Source organism: Pantherophis guttatus, chromosome 1 (assembly GCF_059756535.1).
Source record: "Pantherophis guttatus breed Tessera chromosome 1, ASM5975653v1, whole genome shotgun sequence".
Classification (NCBI taxonomy): domain Eukaryota; kingdom Metazoa; phylum Chordata; class Lepidosauria; order Squamata; family Colubridae; genus Pantherophis; species Pantherophis guttatus.
The window spans coordinates 26,531,060-26,557,395 of NC_142063.1; the positions used below are offsets into that span (position 1 = coordinate 26,531,060).

Sequence of the window (26,336 nt, forward strand, 5' to 3'; positions counted from 1 at the left end):
TGTATTGCATCATACTGTATTCTGATTGGCTAGCTCTGTAGCCAACATATTTAAGAAGAAGCTTGAATCATGGCTTATTTTTTCTTATTGCATTATTATTGCTACCTCTGCTCCTCTCTACCTGTTCTCTCTGCATGATCACTGATTGATCACTGCTACTTGTTGTTTTCTACTGTTTTACTGATTGTTTTACTGCTGTACTTGTTCCTGTTTGCAACTCCAAAAAGAACTGTTATATTGCATATGACTACAACAACCGGTAAGAAGACTTTGTTCTTGGAATATCCCTGGATTGACAAGTTAACTATCTTTATCTGTGTATGATCTGGATTGACAGTGCTTATTCACGATCACTCTCAGCCGTTTCTCATGTGCACAACCTTGCTACTCAAGGGTTACTCTGCACATATTCCTTAATAGATACATTCTCCCTTGAGTGTACAATGAGCATTTTTGAAATAAAGTGAAATAAAAAGTTGTTTTTTGTACTAAATTATTATTATACTGCTAGGTTAAAAGAGCCAAAACTTGTATGAAAAGATCTCAAAAATTACCATAACCCGCATCTATATAATGAAGTCACTTATGCATACTTATATCAAAGCTGGTAAAGTAATGTATTCAACAGATATAGCTAAACAACAAACAAGGTGGGAAAAATCTGAGGTATCCATTACATGCAACAGAACTGACTTCAGTATATGTTCTCCTTTTATAGTCTTCTTTGTCTAATATTCAATAATTTGGGATTTGTTTGTTGAGCAGAGCGTAAAATAATGCATTTTCTCTCTCAGGTCATAGAATATGCTAATCTCAAACAACTTTATGCATATATATATTTTCCTGAGATAGTTAATATGTAAATTTCTAGAATAACTACATAAGGTCTTTCACAGCAACATTTATTCCATCCACATTCAGATGTCTACTTAGGTAAAGCAAGAAATATATGACCCAACATTTCATAATTTTTCCTGGCTCTGAGTTCCATTGATACTGTATAGAAATACTAGAGTGTGGATAAAGGATATGGGTTGCTTTCTATCTCATTAAACATTATCTTTTACTTCCCAGAATCCTTCTTTGTTTGTTTGTTTGTTTGCTTGTTTTATTGGCTTGTGATCAAATATTTGTTGGAAATTTCCTGTATTTGACTCACCAGTATTCTTTTGTTCACATGGGCAGAAGTAGAAATCTAGATGGCAAGATTCTAGAACAATACTTTGTATTCAATACTATGTATGTATGTATGTATGCATGTATGTATGTATGTATGTATGTATGTGTCAGGGTTCCAAGTAACACTCCCAATGAAAGAAAACTCCAAGGCTTGAGTTTCCTCAAAGTTCCATTTTATTAGAGATGTCATATTGGCACATCTGGGAAAACCTGAATCTGAAAGCTTCCAGGTTTTCCCCACCCAAAGGAAAGTTCAAGACCCTGCCCCAGCATCCACATGTCCATCACAAGGTCCAATCAAAACACTGTCCCAGTGGAGATGCCTCCCAGCTCCAACCGTCCAGGTGTAGGACAAGATGTCCTTGACTCTCTGACAAAGGAATATTATTATGACTATATATCCCCCCTTGCTCCATACAATCCCTCCTCCCAGTTTCCCACAGTAGTAAATGTGGCAGGCCTAAAAATCCAATGAAAAAGATGGCTTCCAGGCCTGACAGGATGTATGTATGTATGTATTCCACCTTTTATTGTTTTTACAAATAACTCAAGGTGGGGAACATATCCAATACTCCTTTCTCCTCTTATTTTCTCCATAATGAATCAGGCTAAGCCAAGATCACCCAGCTGGCTTTCATGACTGAAGCAGGAATAAAATTCATGGTCTCTCACTTTCTAGCCTGATGCCTTAACAACTAGACAGAACTGGCTCTTATACTTAACCTTCACGATTACTTTACAGATTAAGTCTGAAAGCAGTTTTCCCTATGTTGGGATAATCACAGGTAAATAAATCCTATTGAGTTAACTCTATATGTATGTGATATTATTCTATAGGTCCTGCTAATTAATCCAGGATGCAAAAAATGAACAAAGAATAGCATGACTTTCCTATTATTTTACTCAGATGGTGATTAGTGCAATAGAACAGAGAGATAAAGAGTCAAATCCCTTCTCACCCTACAATTCCAACCTCCTCATTTCTCTGCAATATAAAGCTGTCAAGTATAATAAAGGACAAAAGCAATGGGGCTTTCCAATCCATTAGTTGAAAATTATCTACAAAAGTTGCAAGTGGTTTTGTGCTTGGGTGCTGATTGTACACACAGCATCTCATTTGTTTCCTTTCACAGATTCTTATGACTTGATCCCAGGAGTTGGCAAAGAAGTAGGTAGAGTCCAGTCCTTGTTCATGGCCCTGATAGCTTGTACACTTACAATGTCTAAGTCTAGCATGCAATGTTGAGTGTCTTAGCCATTCACGAATAATGGTAGACCATCAAGCTATTCCTTACCGCCCGTAAAAAAAAAAACGAAAACGAAAACAAGGGCAGTCTCTCAGACTACTTGGGCACAATTCATACTTGCTTCCTTCTTTTAAATCGCCACCTGCATCAAAGAGGAGCTACTATGAGACTTCTTGCTGGATTTTATAACCTAGGTTGGTTACTTTTTGGATCCCAGATCAGCACTGTGGCAAGTCAGGGTAGGCTAGCAGAACTCATAGGGGAAGAACGGAGCAAAGCTGCACCCATTTCCTCTCTTACTTCAGCAAAAGTAATTGAAACATTTTTGCTACATATTCTCTTGTGGGCAAATCTGAGATTTCTAGGAGTGGATATCAGTGGTTCTTTGCCCTGGGGTGAAAGAGGAGAGAGAGAGAGAGAGAAACACAGACAGAGACAGAGAGACAGAGTCAGAGAGAGAGAGACAGAGACAGAGAGACAGAGAGAGAGACAGAGACAAACAGAGACAGAAACAGAGACAGAGAGACAGAGAGAGAAAGAGAAAGAGAGAGAGAGAGAGACAGACAGACAGAGAAACAGAGATAGAGACAGAGAGACAGAGACAGAGAGAGAAGGAGAAAAGAGAGAGAGAGAAGGAGGGAGAGAGAGAGAAGAGAGGGAGAAGGAGAGGGAGAGGTGAGACGGTGCAAATTGCAGTTCTTTGTATGCTATACATGGGTGTCTTCTTTAACTTTACCTAAAGCTAACTATGCCTATAAGTATGTCTGTTGCCATTATATAGTACATAGAGAAATACATTTCTAATCTGTGGAACTCAGGACTACGTGGCAAGCACAGATTCTTTAAATAGTTTTTGAGCACAATGGTTCTATTGTGCTCATTGTGGGAGTAATTTTTCTAAGATGGGAAAAAATTACAAGCATTTCCCCCACTATAATATGTTTTTCACTCTAGAAATAGCAATAGCCACAGCACTTAAGATTTAAATACCCCTTCAAGGTGCTTTACAGCCCTCTCTAAGTGGTTTACAGAGTCAGCATATCCCCCCCCTCCCCAACAATCTGAGTCCTCATTGTACCAACTTCGAAAGGCTAGAAGGCTGAGTCAACTTTGAGCCAGTCAGGGTCGAACTCCAGACTATAGGCAAAGTTAGCCTGCAATACTGCATTCTAACCACTGTGCCACCCTATATTTGTATATTTAAAATGTGTACTCCTTTGTCCTATATAGATACCTTGTTCAGCACAAAAGACATCACAGTATTTTTTTTTAAAAAAAATTAAAAAATGCATTTTGGGCATTATTACCGGTAAGGGTCCAGATTGCAGAAATTTTTAAATGATCCTCAATACCACTTAGTAATGAAATTATTTAAAAAATTACAATTTACTTTGTAATGGACATCATAGTTTGTAGAGGAAATATGATTATTTTATATATAAAACAGCCCTGGGGGAAAAATAATGACAAAAATATGACTGTACTTTGATCCCTACCTGCGTAAAGAAGGGCTCATAAATTTCAACACCTTTGTCGGATCCTTGTAATAGCACCTCTTGCCCTCGTCTCCAACTGTACCGAACAGGAGGGTTGGAATTGGCTACACACCTAAGAAACACAGTTCTCTCGTAGTAAAACTGTTCTTTTGCTTCACCTATGCTCTGGTGGACTGTCACAATTGGATCATCCAAATCTGGGAACACAAAGAAAGAAGAAAGCAAAAGATTAAAACAGGACTAAAAAAACCTTGATTATCTCTGTTTTTGTGTGTGTGAAAAAGATAGTAACAAGGAAACAATGAAACTGACTCCTTTGTTCATTCAGGCAGGACGTTTGTGTGCTTAGATATGAAAAGTCTGGTTTTGAATCCTTGTGTTTCCAAACATGGTGATAATAGTTGAAAAAGAGGATTAGCCCAAATTCACATGAATTTGGCATGAAAAAATGGCTGAGAATATTATTTTTAATTTGCTTTGTTTTTTTGTTTTTGCTTTGTTAAGAACTAATCAATATTCATGGATTTCTTTATAAATGGAATCATGATGAAGACGTAATGTGAGATCCAACCAACTTTAAATATGTCTTCATTTCTTAAGAAATAAAAATAGCTATTTTGCTGAGAGTCCCCCTTCAGATGTCAAGGAATGAGATTTTACAAGAGATCCTTCAAAGTTTTCAATTGATTCATTCCTCTATCTCTCTAGTGAAGTCTTGTCTGCCTTGGTTGTCTTGTTTTTGGACAATAAATTCAATAATTTACAATAAATATAGTACCCCCTGGTAATTATAGGAATTGTCTTTTCACACATCTTGAGAATTCCAGCTTAGGAGAAGGTTATACTGCTATCCTTCAATTTGAATTGTTATCAACATTTTCATGTCCCAAATTCAATGTATCAATGATACATTTTAATATATTAGTTATTTTTATCCAGCGTGGTTGAAAATAAGCATATTTTTATATCTTCTAAATTGGTTTCCTTCCAGTCATTAGCTCATTTAATATTTGACTTTTGAACACATTACCTCTACAGAACTCATAACTACCAAATGTGAGTTGAGATCAGCGAGATCAATGGACAGATCATTTGTTTGATTTGTGTGAGTATGACACCAATTCATTGATTTTAGGGGGATCACGGCACTGCAGTTTAAGAAGCCTGTCTTAAGCCCATAAAATTCACTGGGTGCATTTCAGTTTTTGATGTGCTCCTTGGCTGATTTATAACTTCCCAGACTTCAGTTCTTCGTCAGCAGGGTATATTTCACAATAGATTCATGTGCAAAGCATATCCCATTCATAAGATAAAATGTCTTATGGCAAGTGCCAGGAAGATAAAAAAAGAACCTTGACAAAGCCAAATTACAACATAAAACTAGTATTCCAAGGGATCTAGAATATAGTATGACACGTTACAAATTATTTTGATCTAGGGATTCCAGCCAATGAACAATATTAATCAGGTAGCCAATTCAGGTTAACCCTACTCCCATCCACCCCATGCCATTATTAATTTTCCAAGTGGTATTTTCAATGTTCTAGGCTACCTGATAGTCAATGAGCATGGTCAAATCTTACAAAGCCTGCTAATATCTGAACACCCAGGGTGTTTCCTCAAACATAGAAGAACCATTGTATTCTTTATAGATTGTTCGATTTTTCTTCCAAACTAACAAGATGCTTGCCTCTGAGTTTGCTATTAATGACAAGTATTGGCGAGAATGGACTTGCACAAAATGCCAAGGTTCTCTCCCATTAATAAAAGCCTCTCCATTCAGTGATCTAACCAAGTTTCTCTTCAGGATTTACAACAACAACAACAACCCAACCCGCACAGCTATCCATGTTGGCTGTACGAGGCAATAAACTTCAATGTGAACTTTCTCAGTTAAATTTACTTAAATCTGGAGAGACCACACCTGAGTTGTAGCCAGTGGTGGGTTTAAAAAAATACTACTACTGTTTCTGTGGGTGTGGCTTGGTGGGCGTGGCATGGCTTGGTGGACGTGGCTTGGTGGATGTGGCTTGATGGGTGTGGCTTGGTGGGCGTGGCAGGGGAAAGATACTGTACAATCCCCATTTCCTCCCGATCAACTGGGACTCGGGAGGTGGGGCCAGTCAGAGGTAGTATTTACTGGCTCTCCGAACTACTCAAAATTTCCGCTACCAGTTCTCCAGAACTGGTCAGAACCTGCTGAAACCCACCTCTGATTGTAGCCATAATGAAACAGGATCTTGAAGAAGAGACAGAAAAATGAATTTATGTTGAAGGAGCCATTAGACTTAGAAGCTTAAGTAAATGCAGGTAAGCCAAGAAATAAGATCAGGGTGAGAAATTTTATTATTATTCATTTTATTACATTCTTTCTTGCAGGTAGATATTGACAATAATCTTCTCCTAGAATACCGGTATACAGGTAATCCTCCGCTTACCACCACAGTTGAGCCCAACATTTCTGTTGCTAAGTGAGACATTTGTTAATTGAGTTCTGCTCCATTTTATGATCTTTCTTCCCACAGTTGCTAAGTGAATCACTGCTGTTGTTAAGTTGGTAACCCGTTTGTTAAGTGAATCCGGCTTCCCCATTGACTTTGCTTATCATAAAGTCACAAAAGGTGATTGGATGATCTCGGGACACTGCAACCATCATATATATATATATATTCACTGTGATTAAAAAATGATGCTTCATCTTCATCCAGCTTGTTTTCTGCTGAATTCATGGATATGTGTCCATGTAGCTTTCCCAGCAGCCCCCACACACCCCATTTTTGGCCTGGACGGCCTCCTGCAGCACCCTGCCGGCCAAAATGGGATATGGGGTGGTGTGGCACCCTGTGCCCCGTTTTCAGCCTGGACGGCCTCCTGCAACACCCTGCTGGCCAAAATGGAGTGCAAGGGGGCCGACAGGGTGCTGCAGAAGGCATCCGTCCCTTCTCCCTCCCCCGCCAGCTCACGGAGGAGAACTATAATACTGATCCGGACCTTGAAGAAATTCAATTTGCTCCCCCGCCCCCCCGTCCCCCCCCGAACTAGACTGAACCTGCTCAGCTTCTGAGTCCAGATAAGGTCACTGAAAATTCTGACATTCATCTTGATGAAATAAAAGTAAAAAAGAAGTCTTAGAATAATAACTCTTCTTAATGCATATGGGGAGGTATACACATCTGTGATTATCTTTTGATAGCAAAATACCATTGAAGTGGCCTTTTTGCAGTATTTGCTCAATGTCTATATCAGCAGCCCCTAACATGGAATAGGTTCCATGCAGGGGTGAAATGCTCCCGGTTCAGACCGGATCACCTGATCCGGTAATGATGGCGGCGGGTGGTTCGGAGAACTGGTAGCAAAACTCCCTGCCCCCCTCCATGCGCAGCTGAGCTGCACAATCATCAGAGGCTTTTTTTTTTACTTTTAAAATCATTTTTTCTACAAGCTCTTTGGCTGAAAAAATGCTTTTAAAAGTAAAAAAAAAAAAAGCCTCTGATGATCGCTCGGCTCAGCTGGGATCGTCAGAGGCTTTTAAAAGCATTTTTTTTTCTTAAGGTTGTAGAAAAAAATATTTTAAAAGTAAAAAAAAAAAAAAGTTGGCCACGCCCACCCAGTCACATTACCCCCCTCCCGCCCCTCACCAAGCCATGCCCACAGAACCAGTAGTAACAAATTTTACATTTCACCATTGGTTCCGTGGAGAGAGGTTCCATGGACCAGAAGGGGCATGATTTCATGTGCTGCCTGCATCACACGGATGGAGCTTTGCTTGTTTGTGTAGCTCAGTTTCTGGCACGGACCGGGGACTGGAGACCCCTGGTCTATACGATAGAGGAAAACCAACAATGTACTCAAGGAACTAAACGCTATAACTGAAGGCAATAATAAGGTTTCTGAAGGATTTACCCTAATTTAAGCTAGAGTTGAGGAGTGAATTCTTCCTTTCAAATCTAAATCAGACATTCTCAATCTGGCACATTTTAGTTACCTTGAAAATCCTATCCAAACAGCATGACTCATCATGCTGAAGAGAGGTTCTCTGTGATATAGACCAATACAGGAGGCTTTGCCTGTAATAAACTTTAACTACCTAATTAAACTAACCAGATCTATTGACCAGGAATCTAATGTTTTTTTATTGACAATCTATGTGTCAATGTCACCATTGCCTTTGCAGGCCTTCAAGGTCATGGAAAGTTCCTCAGGTGACATCTAATGTCCCTGAGATGATACCCAATGTCCTTGGAGGACCTCCACTGGAGGTCATTTTTGTACTTCTTATCTTATCTAGAGTGTGCCAGCTTGTCTGGGTGGGGTGTGCCAGTCCTTCTTGGTGGGGAGGAGTGGACAATATAGCAAACATATAAATATGAGTGTCAAAGTGTGTTCAGGGTTCCCCTATTGCTATGAGGGGGCCCATCTTTATTCAGCTAAATACTTATGGAAGATGAGCCTAAAAGCTGGAGTGCTGTTGAGTGATGAAAAAGGGCAGCAGGAACAACAGGAGACAACAATCTAATTCTCTGAATAATTACAGATCATCAGGAGAAAAAAACAAAAGAAAACAAAGCAATCATTGGTTTCTAGTTCCCTGATCCTTAGAGAATCAATTAGCACCATACACACACACAAAAGGTTGAAACACAGAGTTTAAATTTGCTTCCTTTTATTTCCTTTCTAACACAAGAGACATTTTCACAGAATGCCAATATTCTTAGTCCATTTTCTATCGCCCTCTTTGGACCTATCATAATCCACTAGTTTCTTCTTTGGAACAATGCCTGAGATTTGTGTCGGGCTCCAGAGGGAGGCCTCCATTAAAAGTCCAGCCAAGCCTCCCCTGTCAAATATGGCGATTAAGTTTCCCCAACGTTCAGTCCTCTTGCTCCCCTGTCTGTCCATCCATCTGTGGCAGGAGACTCTGTCCCCCCGAGCTTTAAAGAAACTTTGACATAGTTAACTTACTAAAAACATCATCACCTCTGCTAACTTTCTGTAGATTTTAATACCCAGCTTCCCCTTTGACATGCGGCTAGCCTTGAGGATCTGGAAGAAGAAAATATTAATGCAATGCTGAAATCTGGCCTCTAGCTTCCCCAAAGTTTTCTTCTCCTTCAAAGAGGCTGGCACTATTTCTACCTTGAGTTCACGGGCTCTAGAATATTGTTAGAATTGATTTTAGTGATGTGTTGTTAAGCTTACCTTCAAGCTAAAAAGGGAATGGAAGACATGGGCAGCAAAATGATGAAGCACAGCATCCCTTCCCAAGATGTAATGGAATGTGAGAATGACCTTGGGAGTTGGCCAAAGATGGGGAAGGGGGGTTGCTGTGATGAATTGCAAAATCAGGAAGGCTGGGGAAGGAGGGGGTATGGTGTGTGCAAGAACAGGAAGGCTGGGAAAAGAGGGCATTGGGAGTATTCAAGGGCAGGGAGGTCTGGGACGAAGGGTGCTGGTGGATATACATATGTGTGCGAGTGCAGGGAGACTGAGAAAGAGGGCACAGGGTATGGAAGTGAAGAAAGGTCAGGGAGGTGGAGATTTACTTAAATGACTTGTAACCTTCCTTGCCTGCTTTCCCATTGATTTTGGGGGAATCTGGCAGGGAACATTGCAAATGTATTGTTTGTTTGTTTGTTTGTTTGTTTATTTAATTTGCTGAACATGTACTAGATAACAGTATAAATATAAACATGGACATGGACATGAACTAGGAATGAGTACAAGTAAATGGGAACAGTAGGACAGGGATGGTAGGCAGGATGGTGTGCTTATGCACGCTCCCTTTACGGACCTCTTAGGAATGGGGTGAGGTCCATGGTAGACAGTTTAAGGTTGAAGCTGTGGGGGTTAGAGGATTTAACAATGGAGTCAGGTAGAGCATTCCAGGCATTGACCACTCTTGCTGAAGTCGTATTTTCTGCAATCGAGTTTACCTTGACACTATTGTGTGTTTGTGTATTATTGCAGTTGATGCTGAAGTAGTCATTGACAGGTAGGACATTGTAGCAGACAATTTTGTGTACTACACTTACAGTAGGTTAGACCGTAGGCTGCGTAGTTCTAGGTTTTCCAATCCCAAAATTTTGAGCCTGGTGGCATAAGGTATTCTGTTGTGAGAAGAGGAGTGGAGTACTCTTCTCATGAAGTACCTCTGGACTCTCTCAATTGTATTAATATCCGATACACAGTGCGGATTCCAGGCAGACGAGCTGTATTAGAGAATTGGTCTGGGAAAGGTTTTATATGCCCTAATTTGCAGTACAATGTTGCGGGGGAGAAGAAGCTTCTCAAAATTAGGTTAACAACTCTTAATTCCTTTTTTGGCAATTCACCTGACCATGGAGGCAATGCAATGGCCGGAATGTAGAGGACTAATCATAAGTCACTCTGTTCAATGACATCATAACTTTGAATGGTCACTGAACAAATGGGCATAACTTAAGGACTATTTGTAGTTTGATAATGAAATGACTGCAAGCAAAAAACAACAACAACAACAACAACAAACAAACAAACTCAAAGAGCACTAAGGACTCTGTAGTTCAACTTTGAGCTACAGATAGTCTCTTCTGTTTAAGCCACTGATCAGTTATACGATTTAACTACCCATTATAACTCCTGACAGCAAACCAGGGTTCTAGAGAGATAGTGTGAAAATGAAACTTGTCTATGGTTATTTAGGTTTTTATACCCACCAGAGCAATACGGCAGAAGATTTTAATAAGTCTTCTTCCTCTGAATCTCTTCACAGATGAATATTATATTACTGTGGATTCCCCCCCCCCCTTTTTTTGTTACAGTTTCAAAAAAAGAAGAAAAAGAAACGGAAAATGGGGCACCAAGCTATAAGATCTCAGTCCCTTTCACAACATTTGGGATATAAAAATGAGTGCTGGAACATAACCCTAGCTATCTTCAATTCTGTGCTTCAAATACATGATGGTGACTTTGCTAATTAGGCACTCGGCCTCCTGCACCACCGTCGGAGTAAAAATAGGCCACAGGTGTGTGCACACACCCCCATGCCCCGTTTTGGGCCTAGTAGGCCTTCCTGCAGCCTCCTGGGAGCAAAAATGAGATGCAGGGGGACTCCTGGAAGGGGAGGGGAGAGGCCAGTCAGCAATTTAACAACTGGTTTGCCCAAACTAGCCCAAACCGGCTGAATCTCACCACTGATCCTATAGTCATGTGAATGTAATTCATGTCCTTGGCAATCAACATCTGATGATTATGATTGCAGTGTCTTGTGATCATGAATTGTGACCCTCACAGCCAACTTCTTAAAAAAAAGTGAATCAGGCAAGCCAGATTCAACCATGTTATTTGCTTAACAACTGTGATGATTTACTTAATGCCTTCATTAAAAATGGTTGTAAAATTGGGTCCGGTTATGTGATGACTCACTTAACAACTATACTGTTTTGCAATCAAAATTTCGGTCCCAAAAGTGATCATAAATTGAGGACTATCTGGATATAAATGGTATGTTTGTAATGTAACATGACATAAATCAAAATTTAGTACCTTCATAGAAGCTTTTATTAAGTTAAATACCATATTTTTCGGAGTATAAGACACACTTTTCCCCCCCTAAAAGAGGGTGGAAATGTTGGTGCATCTTATACACCAAATACAGCCATTTTTGGCCTCCCAAAGCGCCGCCCTGCTCATCCCCTTTTTGTGAAATGTGCCCATTTTTTGCAAAAACGGGGTGGGCAGACCGTTTGGGAGGCCTGCAGAGTGCTCCTGGGGCTGGGGAGGGCAAAAATGCCCCCGTTTTGGTGAAAAACGGGCACATTGTTCACAAAAATGGGGCGCTTTTGCCCTCCCCCAGCACCCAGGAGCACTCTGCAGGCTTCCCAAACCCTGTTTTTTGCAAAAACGGATGAAAAATGGGCCCATTTTTGTGAAAAATGGAGCGGGCAGAAGGTTTGGAAGTCCTGCAGAGTGCTCCTGGGGGCTGGGGAGGGCAAAAACTTTTTTTTCTTACTTACCTCTTCGAAATCTTAGTGTGGTCTTATACACCAGTGCATCTTATAGTCTGAAAAATGTGGTACTTGCAATTCTTGTCTTTTGCTCTCCAACTTTACCTAGTCACTTTTTTCTAAGACATTTGTAAATGCAACACTTTATTTTAAAAACAGTAACTCATCTCCCTGATGCACTCGCTTTTCAAGAGAACAAGGTGTTAGCTGGACTCTATTAATTGCCATTAGCCATGCTATGATAGAAGCTGTGTTTTTGCCAAAAAGAAATGGAAGATTAATTTTACATCTCTTGTTGGGGCCCAGGTAACAAAAGCAAGAAAATAAATTGAAAGGTTTCATTCTCACCACAGGGGCCCACCTTTGGAAATGTGATACTTCGCACTTTTGTTGTGATTCCTGCCCTTTGGAAAGGGCAGGAATCACAACACAAGTGTGAAGCGTCACATTTCTCCTATTTTCCTTCCCCTGGTGTGTATGAAACAAATGGACTGCTTTCAACTTCTTCAGCTACATTTTGAGATAGATAGATGATAGATAGATAGATAGATAGATAGATAGATAGATAGATAGATAGATAGATAGATACCCTGTTTCCCTGGAAATAAGACCCAACCAGAAAATAAGTCCTAGCATGATTTTTCAGGATGCTCATAATATAAGCCCTACCCCCAAAATAAGCCCCAGTTAAGATTGTCAGCCAAATGGGTGCAGTTAGTACCGTATTTCCCCAAAATAAGAACCAGAAAAGACATCTTTTGGAGCAAAAATTAATATAAGACCTGGTCTTATTTTTGGGAAAACACAGTAGATAGATGATAGATAGATAGATAGATAGATAGATAGATAGATAGATAGATAGATAGATAGATAGGTAGGTAGGTAGGTAGGTAGGTAGGTAGGCAGGCAGGCAGGCAGGCAGGCAGGCAGGCAGGCAGGCAGGCAGGCAGGCAGGCAGGCAGGCAGACAGACAGACATTTATCATTGACCTGGGCTGTTCGTGAGATGTAGACTAAGTACTTTGTTTACAACCCGATTCCACCCTCTCTATTATCATTCAAGATACAGAATATGGGCAGATGGTTCATAATAGTTTGGTCCCCAAAGCCATACACAGTGTCCCTGTTTGAACAGAGTTGTAAACTTAGCCAGAGGTCTGACAAAAGCAGCCTTGTTCATGACAGCTAAATACTGGGATAAAAAGATATAAATTAATGGGCTGGAGAGATCATTTGCATTTTGACTCCGTTTTTAAAAAGAACTAATGAATATGTTTTATTGCGCTAATTGCTGTCCCATCAGTTTTTAAAACGGGGGGGGGGGGGGACACAGATCTTAGGAAAGTGCATCCAGAAAGAAAAATCTTACTGCTAACATGCACAACTAATAACGTATGGAATTCTCTTAAAATTTAACAGCACTAATTAAATGAGCATCACAACGAATGCAAGGCAAGCCTTTCAGATTTACTATCTCCAGGACTAGGATTGCCATTGGTTATATGGCAAGGAGACATATAGCTACTTATAAATAAATGAATAAATAAATAAATGTGTGTGTGTGTGTGTGTGTGTGTGTGTGTGTACACACACATATACCGTGTGTATATGTGTGTGTATATAAAGAAGACCTTCTCTTATATTTTTTTGAACCTCGAAATAAGTGTTTGGCCTTATTCTCAGGGAGGTCTTATTATTTTGGGGTGCATGGAGGAAATCAGAGGAAATGGCGGGATCCATCTTTCCCCTGCTGATCGCCATTATATTTTGTAACACACACTTGTAAGAAAGGATGCACTTTTTCTTTTTCTTTCAAGCTGAAGGACCTCCTGCCCATCCTGCAAGGACATTCCCATCTGCAGAAAGCTTTCATGGAGGGAAGAATGCAGTGGAGTTATCACAATGTTCTATCTTAGACCCAGTACTCTTCAACATCTTCATAAATGATTTAGATGAGAGGATAGAAGGAGGACTCATCATATTTGCAGTTGATACCAAGCTGAGAAGAATAGCCAACATTTTAGAAGATAGGCTCAAGATCCAGAAGCATTTTGATAGACAATCACTTAAGTATGAAGTGTGCGGCAGCTGCCAAAAAGGCCAATGGAGAAATAGACTGAGTTAATAGAGGGATAGTATTGTGAAGATCACGTGAAGTGTTAGTATTGCTTTACACTACACTAATAAATCCATACTTGCACATTTACTGCATCCAGTATTTTGATCACAACAACACAAAAAAGATGTTGAGACTCTATAAAGAGTGCAGAGAAGAGCAAACAAAGATGATTAAGTGGCTGAAGGCTAAATTGTATGATGATCAGTTGTGGAAACTGGGTATATATCTAGTCAACAAAGACTAGATATACTGTACCCAATAATGTTCCCATACTTGAGGGGTTGACACAGAGAAGAGGAGTGCAATCTATTCTCCAAAGCACTGTAGAGCAAGACAAAAACTAATGGATGAAAGCTTAACAAAGAGAGATTCAATGTAGAATCAAGAAACTTCCTATCAGTGAGAACAATGAGGGAAACTGCTTGCCTTTAGAAGTTGTGGGTGCTCCAACATTGGAGATGTTTAAGAAGGTATTGGACAACCATTTGTCTGGAATGGCACAGGGTCTCCTGCTTGAGTAGGAAGTTGGACTAGAAGACCTCTAATTCTATTATTCTGTATATTCACTGTATGAGACATATTTTCACTAATAAAATGGGATAAGAAAAATTATCTCCTTCTCTAGCAGTATCATCTAATCTGAGTCAAACTGCTCACCCCATTGTTGCTATTAGGACCAGTATATGGGAGATGGGGTACAAATTAGTTGGGAATCATTCATAGATATAATTATTTAGATTTCTGAGAAACCAGAAGTGTCGCAGCGAGACTGGCTGGAAAGTAGCAGGCTCCAATGAGCTTGGCAAAAATCCAGCCAGACAAGCCACTATTGGGGGGGGGGGGTGTCGTTTTTGGACCGGAACCGTCTTGTAGGGACAGTGAAGAAGGAGAGGCAACTTGGACAACTAGGAGGAACAGGCAAATTCCTCGGAAGTCGGAGAAAAATCTTTGATCCAATGGCAGGGCCGGCGGCCATTACGTCTATCATGAAGCTGGGGCAATTGGGCTAAGAATAGTGCAGGAGCAGTGTTTTGGATGGAGTATTAGTATTGGATAAGTGATTGGCCAACTCACAGGTTATAAAGAAACATTTTTTAAAAAAATTAAAAGGATCCCGGCATGGAAATAGCAGCTAATTAGTGTCAGGGAATGTTAATGGAGGGAGAAGAACAAAGAAGTAAAAACACTAAAGCCCAAAACGGAGTTTGATATTTGGACTTGGAAATTGGATTTGGAGAGCTTAAAAGTATTACAGAAAAAGAAACCTGAAAGAAAATAGGTGAAAAGGATTGGATATAAACTTTAAGAAAAGATTTCAACTTTAAAGGAAGAAATAAAGAAAAATCTAAAATAGAAAAGCCCTGTAAGATATTTTAATTGGATTTGAATTGGAGTGTAAAATTTGGATTTGGAATATATAAAAATTAAGAAGAGAAAGAAGAAATTAGAAAAATATCAGATAAGTGGATTTAATACACAAAATGGATACATTGTTAAGTTGCTGATCTGAACTTGTGGATTGGAGAGAGATCTACTGGTGGAAAAAAGTACTACATTGAATATTTTGAAATCTGGAAAAAAAAACCATAATGATCTTGAGTAACGAGCCGTGAGAAGTTTTAAGGAGGACTTGTTTTCTTTTCAGCTATTTGACTTTGATAATAAAATTTTAAATTGGACTCAAAACTTAATTAGAATGTCAAAATATGGCAGGAATTAATTGAGATGGTTAAAATGGTGCATCTATCACTTGACTTGTACAGAAAGAAATCAAGAATTTTGTCAGAACATATTCAATTGGATAAACAGCCTACCAAAGAAAAGCAAGAAAACAATATTGAAGACAAAGACATTGATGAACATTTAAATGATTACACTGGGATTAACAGTGGTAAAAATAGACAGGGTAGAAAGAAATATAAAAAACAAGAAAAAGGGAAAAGACTAGAGACAAAAACATTAAATTATTACACTGGGATTAACAGTGGGAAACAAAGAAAGTGAAAAGAGAAAAGGGAAATAGATCAGATGGGAATATAGGACAACATAAGCGAGTAATGGACTTAAAAGTTAAAAGAAGGAAACGGGAAAAGATATAATAACTATACAAAAAGAAAATGAGAGAATGGAACAAAAGGAGGGGAATTTAGAGAGATGGTTTTCTAGATGGATCAGGAGAAAATGGTTAAAAGGAGTAATTAGTGAATGGTAGAATGCAGAAAAATTATGGTTGTGAAATATAAAATGATATATTTAGAAGAGGTGAAGAGATGGAAAGTTAAATGAAATTGAAATGATTATTATGTATAGATCAAATGAATTGTATTAATATTAGGATTGGGAAAAATTGTACTTAAGGTAATGTAAAATGATAATTTGAAATTATTTATTTAAGAAGATGATGATTGGAAATAATGATAAAATTGTGAAATATAAAATGATTTATTTAGAAAAGGAAATTTAAATGAAATGGAAATGGAAGATAGATTTATTTTAATATAAAATGAGAATTTGAAATTATTTACTTAGGAGGGAAGATGATTGGACATGATGGTATAAATTGTGAAATATAAAATGATTTATTTCAAAGGGATTTATTTAGAAGGTGAAATGGAAACCTAAATGAAATGGAAATGGAATAATATATTTGTATTTAAAAAAGGTGATGTGGAAAACAAATTTGAAGAAATTTATTGTTAAAATGGTAAAATGAAATATGACATGATAATCTGGTCCACTTTTAGAAAACAATGGAGATTAAGATATAAGTGTCAAATATTAAAAGGATTCTGTGTAAATTAAAGAATTTCAATAGAATAAAGAAATATTGAAAAATATATGTGATAAAGGGAGAAATAAAAGAATGAAATGAACTAAGATTAAGATTAGGAGGTTAGAGCGGATGGCAATATTGATTATATATTAAACATAAAATGAAGATGAAAAGGGGAAAAGTAGAAAAGGAATACAATGGCAGAAATTGAAATATATAAATTAAATTTGGGAAAAATAAGCTGTATGAATTTTGACTCGGTCAATACTCTATTCAGAAAAAATGTATGTTTCTCTGTTTTAAAAAAATATACAAAATAATAATAATTATTATTATTTAGATTTCTATATCCCATTTCTTCTACAACAGTCCTGTGGGTTGGCTTGGCTAAGAAAGAATGACTGGTTCAATGTCCCCCAATATATTTCACCCTGTTCAGTGTCTTAATCATTATGCCACCCTTACTCTTCTGATGTACCTGTAGTCCAGAAGACCCCTAATGATGGACTTCCATCATTTCCTGTTTTATTCTCATAATAACTATGCAAGACAAGTTAGAAGAGGAGTAATGACCATCTGGCTAAGTATGATTCAGGGTTAAGGGCATGTGTGCAGAAGGAAATTATAATTGTACCTGCCATATTCATTTCCCCAGAGTTTCTCTGGCCCCATTGACCACCAATTATAAAAGTGGGAAAATGTTGCTGCTATAAACTACTTTTTTAAGGAAAGAGATGAAATTTTGCATATTTATATCCTGGTCTCCTAAGCAGCAGCTCATTATCTGGATTACAATTACAATATAGCTATCAAATTAATTGTTTGGTCAAAAGTCCAATGCAAGTTCAGAATTCAAAATCAAGTTTGTTGAGAGAACAGAAACCAAAGAACAAATTGAGATAAGCCTAAATCAAGATAAGCCTAAATCAAGGATGGATTTCCCAAGAGTACAGTAAAGATTTTATTGAGTTGGAAGCAGGGGCGGGTTCTACTTACCATTACTACCGGTTCGCAACAGGAGCGTGCATGTGCAGATTGTCAATTATGACATATGGGCAGGTGGACGGAGCCTCCCACCACTTTTACTACCAGTTCTAAAGAACCAGACAGAACCGGAAGCAACCCACCACTGGTTGGAAGTTATAAAGACTTTTCTCAGCTCTAAATTGTTCAAGCAAATTCTGATAGGTCCATTTTAAGATTAGAAACATCTAGTCCCTGCCAATTACAGGTTTTGTTCCGTCTCTTAGGTTACATCCGAGTAACCCAGCTATTTCCAGTATAACAAAATAATCCTCCCTGCAAATATGTACAACTGAAAAGTAAAAGAAAGTAAATGGACAGGTAAACAGACAAAAATTGAATATACATGAAATTAAATGTCCACATAAGATAAATGTGGACATCTCTTTTACCTTTACATCTAAAGAATTGCACAATCCTAATTATCAGAAGTCAATAGATATTTGTTAAGAATAAATCTTGCTAAATTGATTTTATTATTTTATTTATTTTATTATTCATATTTCTATGCCGCCCACTCTCTGAGGACTCTGGGCAGCTTACACCAAAGACAGTATACTAAATAGCATCTTGCCCCAAACAATCTTGGTCCTCATTTTACCCACCTCGGAAGGATGAAAGGCTGAGTCAACCTTGAGCCGGTGAGATTTGATCCGCTGATCTGCTGAACTAGCAGTCAGCTGAAGTAGCTGCAGTACTGCACTCTAACCACTGCGCCACCTTGGCGCTAATTTTTTTTTTTTTTTTAAGGAGATGAATTTCTAAATAGACTATGGGAATGATGTAGACATAATGCAACTTTACTTCCGCAAGGACTTTAGCAAAATACTCCAAAGCATGTTATACTACCAAATGTGATTGGATATCATGGCCGTTAGGTAGATATATACAATAGCTGGCTTGAAAATCACAAAGAGTCAATGGTTCTTATCAGATTGCAAAGAAATATCAAGTAAGATACCATAAGGATCAGTACTGGATCCTCTACTCATTAATATATTTTATTAATGACCTGGAGGAAGAGGTGGACATAATAATTACTAATATCTTCACTTCTGTGACTCTGTTCCTGAAAGGTTAAGTCTTCCCTGGAAGACAGAAATTACACTCAAAATTCAAAATAGCCTCAACAGGCTAGAGAAATTATTTATTTTATTTATTTTATTTTAATTAGATTTATATGCCACCCTATCTCCATAGGACTCAGGGCGGCTCACAACAATTAAGATATACAATCTCAATCCAAGTAAGAAACATGTTAAAATACATATTAAACACATATTAAAACACATTAAAAATCAAAATCAAAATCAGCTAAGAGTATATAAATAAGTTTACAATATAGACATGCATGGTTCTTCATGTAGGAAATAAATATTGATTTTCAAGCTGTAAATTAGGGGATTCCTAGCTTGATAACAGGTAAATATTATTAACATTTAATAGAGGGAGAGTGTGAGTGGTTAAGATGTTAGGGTACAAACCAAGAGACTGTGAATTCTAGTCCTACCTTTGCCATCAAAGTCAGTTGGGTTAACACCTGTCACAGTCTCTCAACTCAGCTCAACTCACAGGATTGTTGTGGGGAAAATAGGAGGAGGAAGAAGTATTATATATGTGTGTGTGTGTGTGTGTGTGTGTGTGTGTGTGTGTGTGTGTGTATATATATATATATATATATATATATATATATATATATATATATATATATATCTTGAATTACTTGTAAAGTAAAGTAAAGTAAAGTAAAGTACTAAATTAAATAAATATTCTTGAAAAAAATATTTTGGGATAATAGTTACTTGTGGAGAAAAAGTTCCACAAACTGAGCCAGCAGTTATGTGTAACAAAGACAGCAAATACATTTTTTTGTCTACAGTAGTAGAAATATAATTTATAATGTATGATATAAAATAATAAAAATTGTAATTTATCCTAGTGCTGACAAAAATATTTATAAAAAAAGAAATAAATTTCAAAACAATGCGTAGTAACCATTCCTGTTATTCTGTTTTGGTCAAATACCCCTTGGTTATTGTGTTTAGTTTTTCACACTTTAAGAAGGATTTAAAGAGATTGCAACTAGTTCAGAAGAGGGCAACAAATATGGGGATTAGAAACTAAGTCCTTTGACAAAAGGTTGAAGGAGCAACCAATGTACGGCCTTGACAAGAGATGACTGAGACAGAATGTATATGAAAGTATTTTTCAAATGCCTGAAATAATGTCTTACATGAAAAAAGACTGTTTTCTCTCATTCAAAAAGGCAGGTTCAGATCAATATTTTGATTAAGCATTGTTGATTTTGTCACCCTTAAGGGCTTTTTCATCGGTGTTCTCTGCTGTACCCCATCATGTGTCTTTGATTGGGCCAGTTTACCAATAATGTAAGTAAGTATTTTTTTAAAAAAAAAGTTACAAGAAGGCAGATTCTGAATCGATGTTTTAGAAAACACAACAAAGCTATCCCTAACAAGAGCAGTTCAGCTTTGGGACCAATTATTCAGAGAGATGAAATCCTCTCAATGGATGGATTGCATCCATGTTATTTATTTAGCATATCATACATGGACTAGCAATATATATTAGCATTTCACCTATATTAGTAAAACACAATAACATATAAATGTTAAAAAGATCTATGTTCAAATATCAAGGGAATCTCAATGGATTCTCAATGAGGAGCCATGGTGGTGCAGTGGTTAGAATGCAGTATTGCAGGTTAACTCTGCTCATAGTCTGGAGTTTGATCCTGATGGTTGGCTCCACCTTCCATCCTTCTGAGGTTGGTAAAATGAGGATCCAGACTGTTAGGGGCAATATGCTGACTCTGTAAACTGCTTAGAGAGGGCTGTAAAGCACTATGGGGCTGTATCTAAGTTTTGTGCTATTGCTATTGCTACTCCAGCAAATGTAAAAGACCTTATGTGTTAGGATGTTTTCATTTAGATTTCTGTACTGATCAGAAGTTTGGGCTCAATAGTCTAATGACCCTCTCCAACTTTATGATTCCATATTCTTTGCTATTCTCAAGCTGGTTCACCCACACACACCCTTACCTGCTCTGACTTGAGCAGAAAAGATGGAAGGATGCTAAGAGAACTTTAATGATAGTTCACAATATGCCCTTTATTCTATTGGGAGCTACCTGGGACAGACATTACAAGCAGCATTGCAATGACAATTTGAAGTGTTTCAGAATCCCAGGCAAGCTCACCTCCGAAAGGACGTTAATGAGAAAGCTGAACTATATTTCCAATCCCTGAATTGGATCTTAATTGCTGCAAGTGGGAGAGAGTTATAGGTCTCTGCAGGGACATTTACTGGAAGTGCTCTAGATTATGTTCATGGAAAGCCAGAGAAACTGAGTGTTGTATCATATAAAAGGGGTTATTAGTTCCATCTCTCTGGGCATAGAAGGAAGGGTCAGAGAGCATATTCTCAGGCAAACATGCCTTAGATGGCATCATTAAACTGATTTGGCTGTTGTTTCCTCTCTCAGGGATTCTTGGTAACTAATACTTGGTAAGCATTGTTGGGCATTTCCAGCTAAATTTACTGCAAGCTACAGTTTTCATGATTTCTTGGTAATGGAGGAAAGTGATACGGTAACACAGAAGATCCACACCCAAAAAATACAGCTATGGCTTCCACTGCAAGGCAAAGTTTTCAATCACCCAAATCATAGATCTAAAAAGAAAATAATAGCATTCCTTTTCTTTTGCAGTCCATCAAATAATGAGAATTATACACATTCATTGAGATGTAGGCAATATAGCACGGAATATAATAAAAGTTCAGTTCCAATGTGATGGGTTTGCATGGATGGAAATAGCACTTATAGCAATAGCACTTAGACTTATATACCGCTTTACAGTCCTTTACAGCCCTCTCTAAGCCAGTGTACAGAGTCAGCATATTGCCCCCAACGTTTTACCCATCTTGGAAGGTTGGAAGGCTGAGTCAATCCTTGAGCCTGGTGAGAGGCAGCCAGCCAGCAGTCAGCAGAAGTAGCCTGCAGTACTGCATTCTTACCACTGCGCCACCATGGCTCATGTTGAAATCATGTCTCTAGTTTGGTAAATCTATTCTCAATGTTTCTATTTCTCGGATCCAAAACAGGCCCTTTTTCTCCAGATGAAAAAACACTGAACATTTTTTTTTTATTGAAAAGGTTTTCAAATACAAATTTTTCCCCCTTTTTCCCCCCCTCCCCCCCCCTCCCTAACCCCCCTCCCCCACCCTTCCCCCCCTGTGACTTCTTCGTAACAAAAAAAAACCCTAATTCATAACAGATTACTTACTCCCTCCTCAAAATACTGACCTTTACTTACTAAAAGTATTATAAATCCCCCTTTATCCATACATTTCAGAAAAGAAGAAGAGAAAAAAAAACAAAAAAAAAAAAACAAACACATTATACTATAACTATTATAAAATAACTCTAATTTAGCATAATAGTGTTTTATATCTATGCATTATTGCAACAATTCAAAACCACCTTCCACTTTAAAACTATACAATAAGTCCTACTTTAATAACATTTCAAAGCGGGCTCCCCATAAAATCTAATTTAACATTTATTCCACTCTATCCATTTCCTCCACTCCCCTAAATGTATCACTTAAAAATCCCTTTTCTTAAACTAATCAGTCTGTAGCTAGCTTATTCACCCACTGTCTTACAAATTTACCATACACAACAATTCTTGATATCTTTAATTCACTGCCCACACTACTTAAAAATATATATATATATATATTCCATTATATCTAAATAAAAAAAAGAAAAGACAATAACTTTAAATTTATAGTCCATATAATATCTTCTTGAAGTCTTTCCACTGGATTGTTAAAACCAACATCCATAATAGGGTGACATAGCTTGCGGATGCAACAGTTTATTCAAGATCTCCAATCATATCTGCCCCCATCAGTAGTAAACATCTTCTTATATATATAAAAGTAAAAACAACCACCCGAGTGACATTATAATTGTATTCCATATAATAATAATTGTGGGTTTCATCAGGATTATTAATTTCCATCATCGTATTGGGTAACAACCCGATCTTCTGCATGTCCCAATGTGATTCTCTTGCCTTATAATTCAAGATAATTATAATATATTTATCAACACAAAAAGAAGTTTCAAAATAGATAATTCAAAACCATCAATTTGAGGCTCTTTCCATGTCCCAAAATTACGGCAATGCAGAGATCTGCCACTATCCTCAGGATGATATTGACCAATATGTCGCCTCCTCTATGTTTTCACATAATCATTCATATTTTAAAATCACTGGCTTCACTGTTGCTTGGGTTAGAAATTTCTATTTTTGTACAACCTATTTCTTTTTTTGTTTTCTTTTTGTGGGTTTGACCTCCATCCTAATTTTTTGTGTCTCGCATTTCTTTTTTATCCCTTGTATATCCTCTAATTGGTTTCCATGCTTGTCCTTGCCTTGATAAGTCATCACATTAAAATCAGATGGCACTTCTCTCAAATTTGTAGATAATCCAGCTGGGGTATCCGATAAATCCAAAGGCAATTTATCTGGTACAGTCTCTGTCTTTAGTTCCAGCTCCTTCTGCTTATCCTGTATTATATCTGAAGACGTTAAATTCATTTTCAACCTATTTTGATAAAATTCTTCCGCCCTTTCAACAGTATTTAACTGGTATCTTTCTCCTTGATATCTCAATATAATACCAACTGGGACGTCCCACCGGAATTGAATATTTCTCCTTTTTAACTCAGACACCAGAAAGCCAAATTTCTTCCTTTCCATTAATATCTTAGGTGGGAGTTCCTTGTAAATCCAAATCTTTCTTCCATACAATTGCAAATTAGAATTGAAGGAATTTTGCACAATTTTATTCCTAATTTCTTTATCTGAAAAATAGATTACCACATCTCTAGGCAATTGCCTTTGCTTGGCAGTCCAAGAGTTTATTCGATAAGCTCTGTCAATCCTACAAAACACTTCCTCAGGTTGAATCTTTAAAATCCCAGCTAGAAATTCAGAAGATATTTTCCTTAAGTCATCTCTGTTATTTTCCTGCAAACCTCTAAGTCTTATTGCATATTCTGTGAAATTATATTGTATCTTTAGAACCTCTTTTTGAATCCTCTGTTCCAGATATTCTACATTACCAGACTTTTGGTCAGCATCCATTTTAAATTTTTCTTCTGAACTATAATCCTGAATATTTAACAAATCATTTTCAATTTTTTGAAATCTATTGTCCAATTTATCTTGAATTTCATCCATTTTTGACTCTAGTAAATTAGTATTTGTATCCAACCGAATCATGAATTCTGGCAATTTTAAAATTTTTTGCTGCAAAAAGTCAAACTTGGATTTCACCAATTCCTTAGTTTCCTGCTTAAATTTTTCAAGTTGCTGATTCACAATCTCATCCCTTCTTTCAATCTCCTCTAAGAGAAATTCTATTATATTAAAATCAGGTTTCTGGGACTGAAGAGTTAAAACATATTGCTTTAAATTCTTGGTGGGGGAATCCCCCCCACCTATTTGTTTGTCTGACTTCACAAGCCTCAGTGCCATGTTTCCGCCTAAGCAGGCTTTGTTAGAAGAAGAAAAAAAAAAAAAAAACAAGACAAAAGACTTCCAGCCAGCAACACTCAAGCCTCCAGGGAAAAAAGAGAAAAACAAAAACAGGAGCGGAGTTTTGTCTACAAATGTAGCCAGTGGTATTTATTCCGCTACATTGTAATAATAAAAAACGGAAGAACTTTCCCTCTCAAACTCTTCTCCAGCCGCGGCAGACGCCATTTTAAAAAGAAACTTTTTTCCTCTTTCTCTTCCTCTATTCTCTTAAGTAATTTTTAAAAGATAAGTAAAATACTTGCGCTTCAGTATTACAGGTCCAGCTCACATTTTCTTTGAGTAATCTGTCAAATTCGCAAGCTTGCTTTTGACGCCTGGCTCTGCATTAGCAGAGGTCTCCCAAAGCCCGGAGCAACGGCTGGGGATATGGGGCATCTCATCCGCTCCATCCCAAAAGTAAAAGAAAAACTTTTGGGACTCTGCAGAGAGTTCTACCCACCCCTGCCGGCTCTATCTCCGTTTCCTCATGGGAACGGAGTTTTTTCGAGCCGCCGTTCCGTTGTGAAGGCGGCTCTAACAGGCAGTGGAAGCTGACGATCCCTAAGGAACGTCTGGCGGCAGCCAGCAGCAAACAGGAAGTCCCCACACTGAACATTTTTTGACTTGGTTGATCTGGAGATGTATGTTCTCCCACTCCCATTTTCCTTCCTTAGGACTTATCAATGCCTAGATTAACCATGCAGTTGCAGTATCCCTTTCTGAAAAGGAATGGATCACTTGTCAGGTCTAGAAGCCATCTTTTTCATTGGATCTTCAGGCCTGCCACATTTACTACTGTGGGAAACTGGGAGGGGGGATTGTATGGAGCATGGGTGATATATAGTCATAATAACATTCCTTTCTCAGAAAGTCAAGGACATCTTGCCCTGCACCTGGAGGGCTGAAACTTCAGTTGGGACGGTGCTTTGATTAGACCATGTGATGGACATGTGGGTGTTGGGCAGGAACTTGAACTTTCCTTTGGGTGGGGAAAACCTGGAAACTTTCAGATTCGGGTTTTCTCAGGTGTGCCAATATGACATCTCTAATAAAATGGAACTTTGAGGAAACTCAAGCCTTTGTTGGGGGTGTTACTTGGAACCCTGACATCACTTTTTTTCCTAGCAAAATATAATAATCTTTCAAAATTCATCAACAAATGTTTGTGTAGCTGATTTTTCCACATTTTTCCAAGGGAAGCAGAAATTAACCAGCTATTTCTCAAGACCACATCTGCTCATTCATGGTGCCAATAGCACTGCTATGGAAAAACTCCATAGCAAGAAGGAGTTTTCTTACTATCTTTCCATGGGATTTATTGGAAGCATGGGAAGTCGACGAAGCTGCAGAATATCTGAGAGTGGCTGCAGAAGGAAAGATCAAACATTCATACGTGTCTTTTTAGTACATCATTGTTAAGGTTGTACAAAGGATATTCCATCCTTTGAAGAACGTTGAAAGCACATTTTGGGTCATCACGTTGAAGAAGAAGTAGAAGAAGAAGAAAAAAGAAGAAGAATTTATCTGCCCAGCACTACTTGATTTTATTTTATTTTTTAAAATTGAAGTTTATCTGAAAATGAAATAGAAATAGAAATAAAGATAAAAGGAAAATGGAGGCGGGAAAGGAAGGGAGGAAAGTGTGAGATAAAAAGAAAAGGGTAAAAAAAGCAGTAACTTCTAACTTTTGTCAGGATAGTAATGTGGAGGATTAGACTTTTACTTCTCCTAATTAGTAAATTCTTGCCCACCTACCCTGTTTTCCTCAAAATAAGACATTCCCTGATAATAAACCCAATCGGGCTTTTGAGCGATGGCAATAAGGCCAAGCACTTATTTCAGGGTTCAAAAAATATAAGACAGGGTCTTATTTTTGGGAATTTGTGGTAGTTCAAAAATCTG

The 26,336-nt window shown here is 37.8% G+C and overlaps 1 protein-coding gene across 3 annotated transcripts in view; it reads right to left on the reverse strand.

Moving 5' to 3' along the window:
* Nucleotides 1-26,336, reverse strand: part of MDGA2 (MAM domain containing glycosylphosphatidylinositol anchor 2) — a 601,160-nt gene that overhangs the window by 300,460 nt on the left and 274,364 nt on the right. For all 3 annotated transcript variants that reach the window (XM_034433316.2, XM_034433314.2, XM_060693980.2), the window contains exon 4: nucleotides 3,923-4,119. In XM_034433316.2, the coding sequence (XP_034289207.2) occupies nucleotides 3,923-4,119 (197 nt within the window). The remainder of the gene's footprint in view (nucleotides 1-3,922; nucleotides 4,120-26,336) is intronic.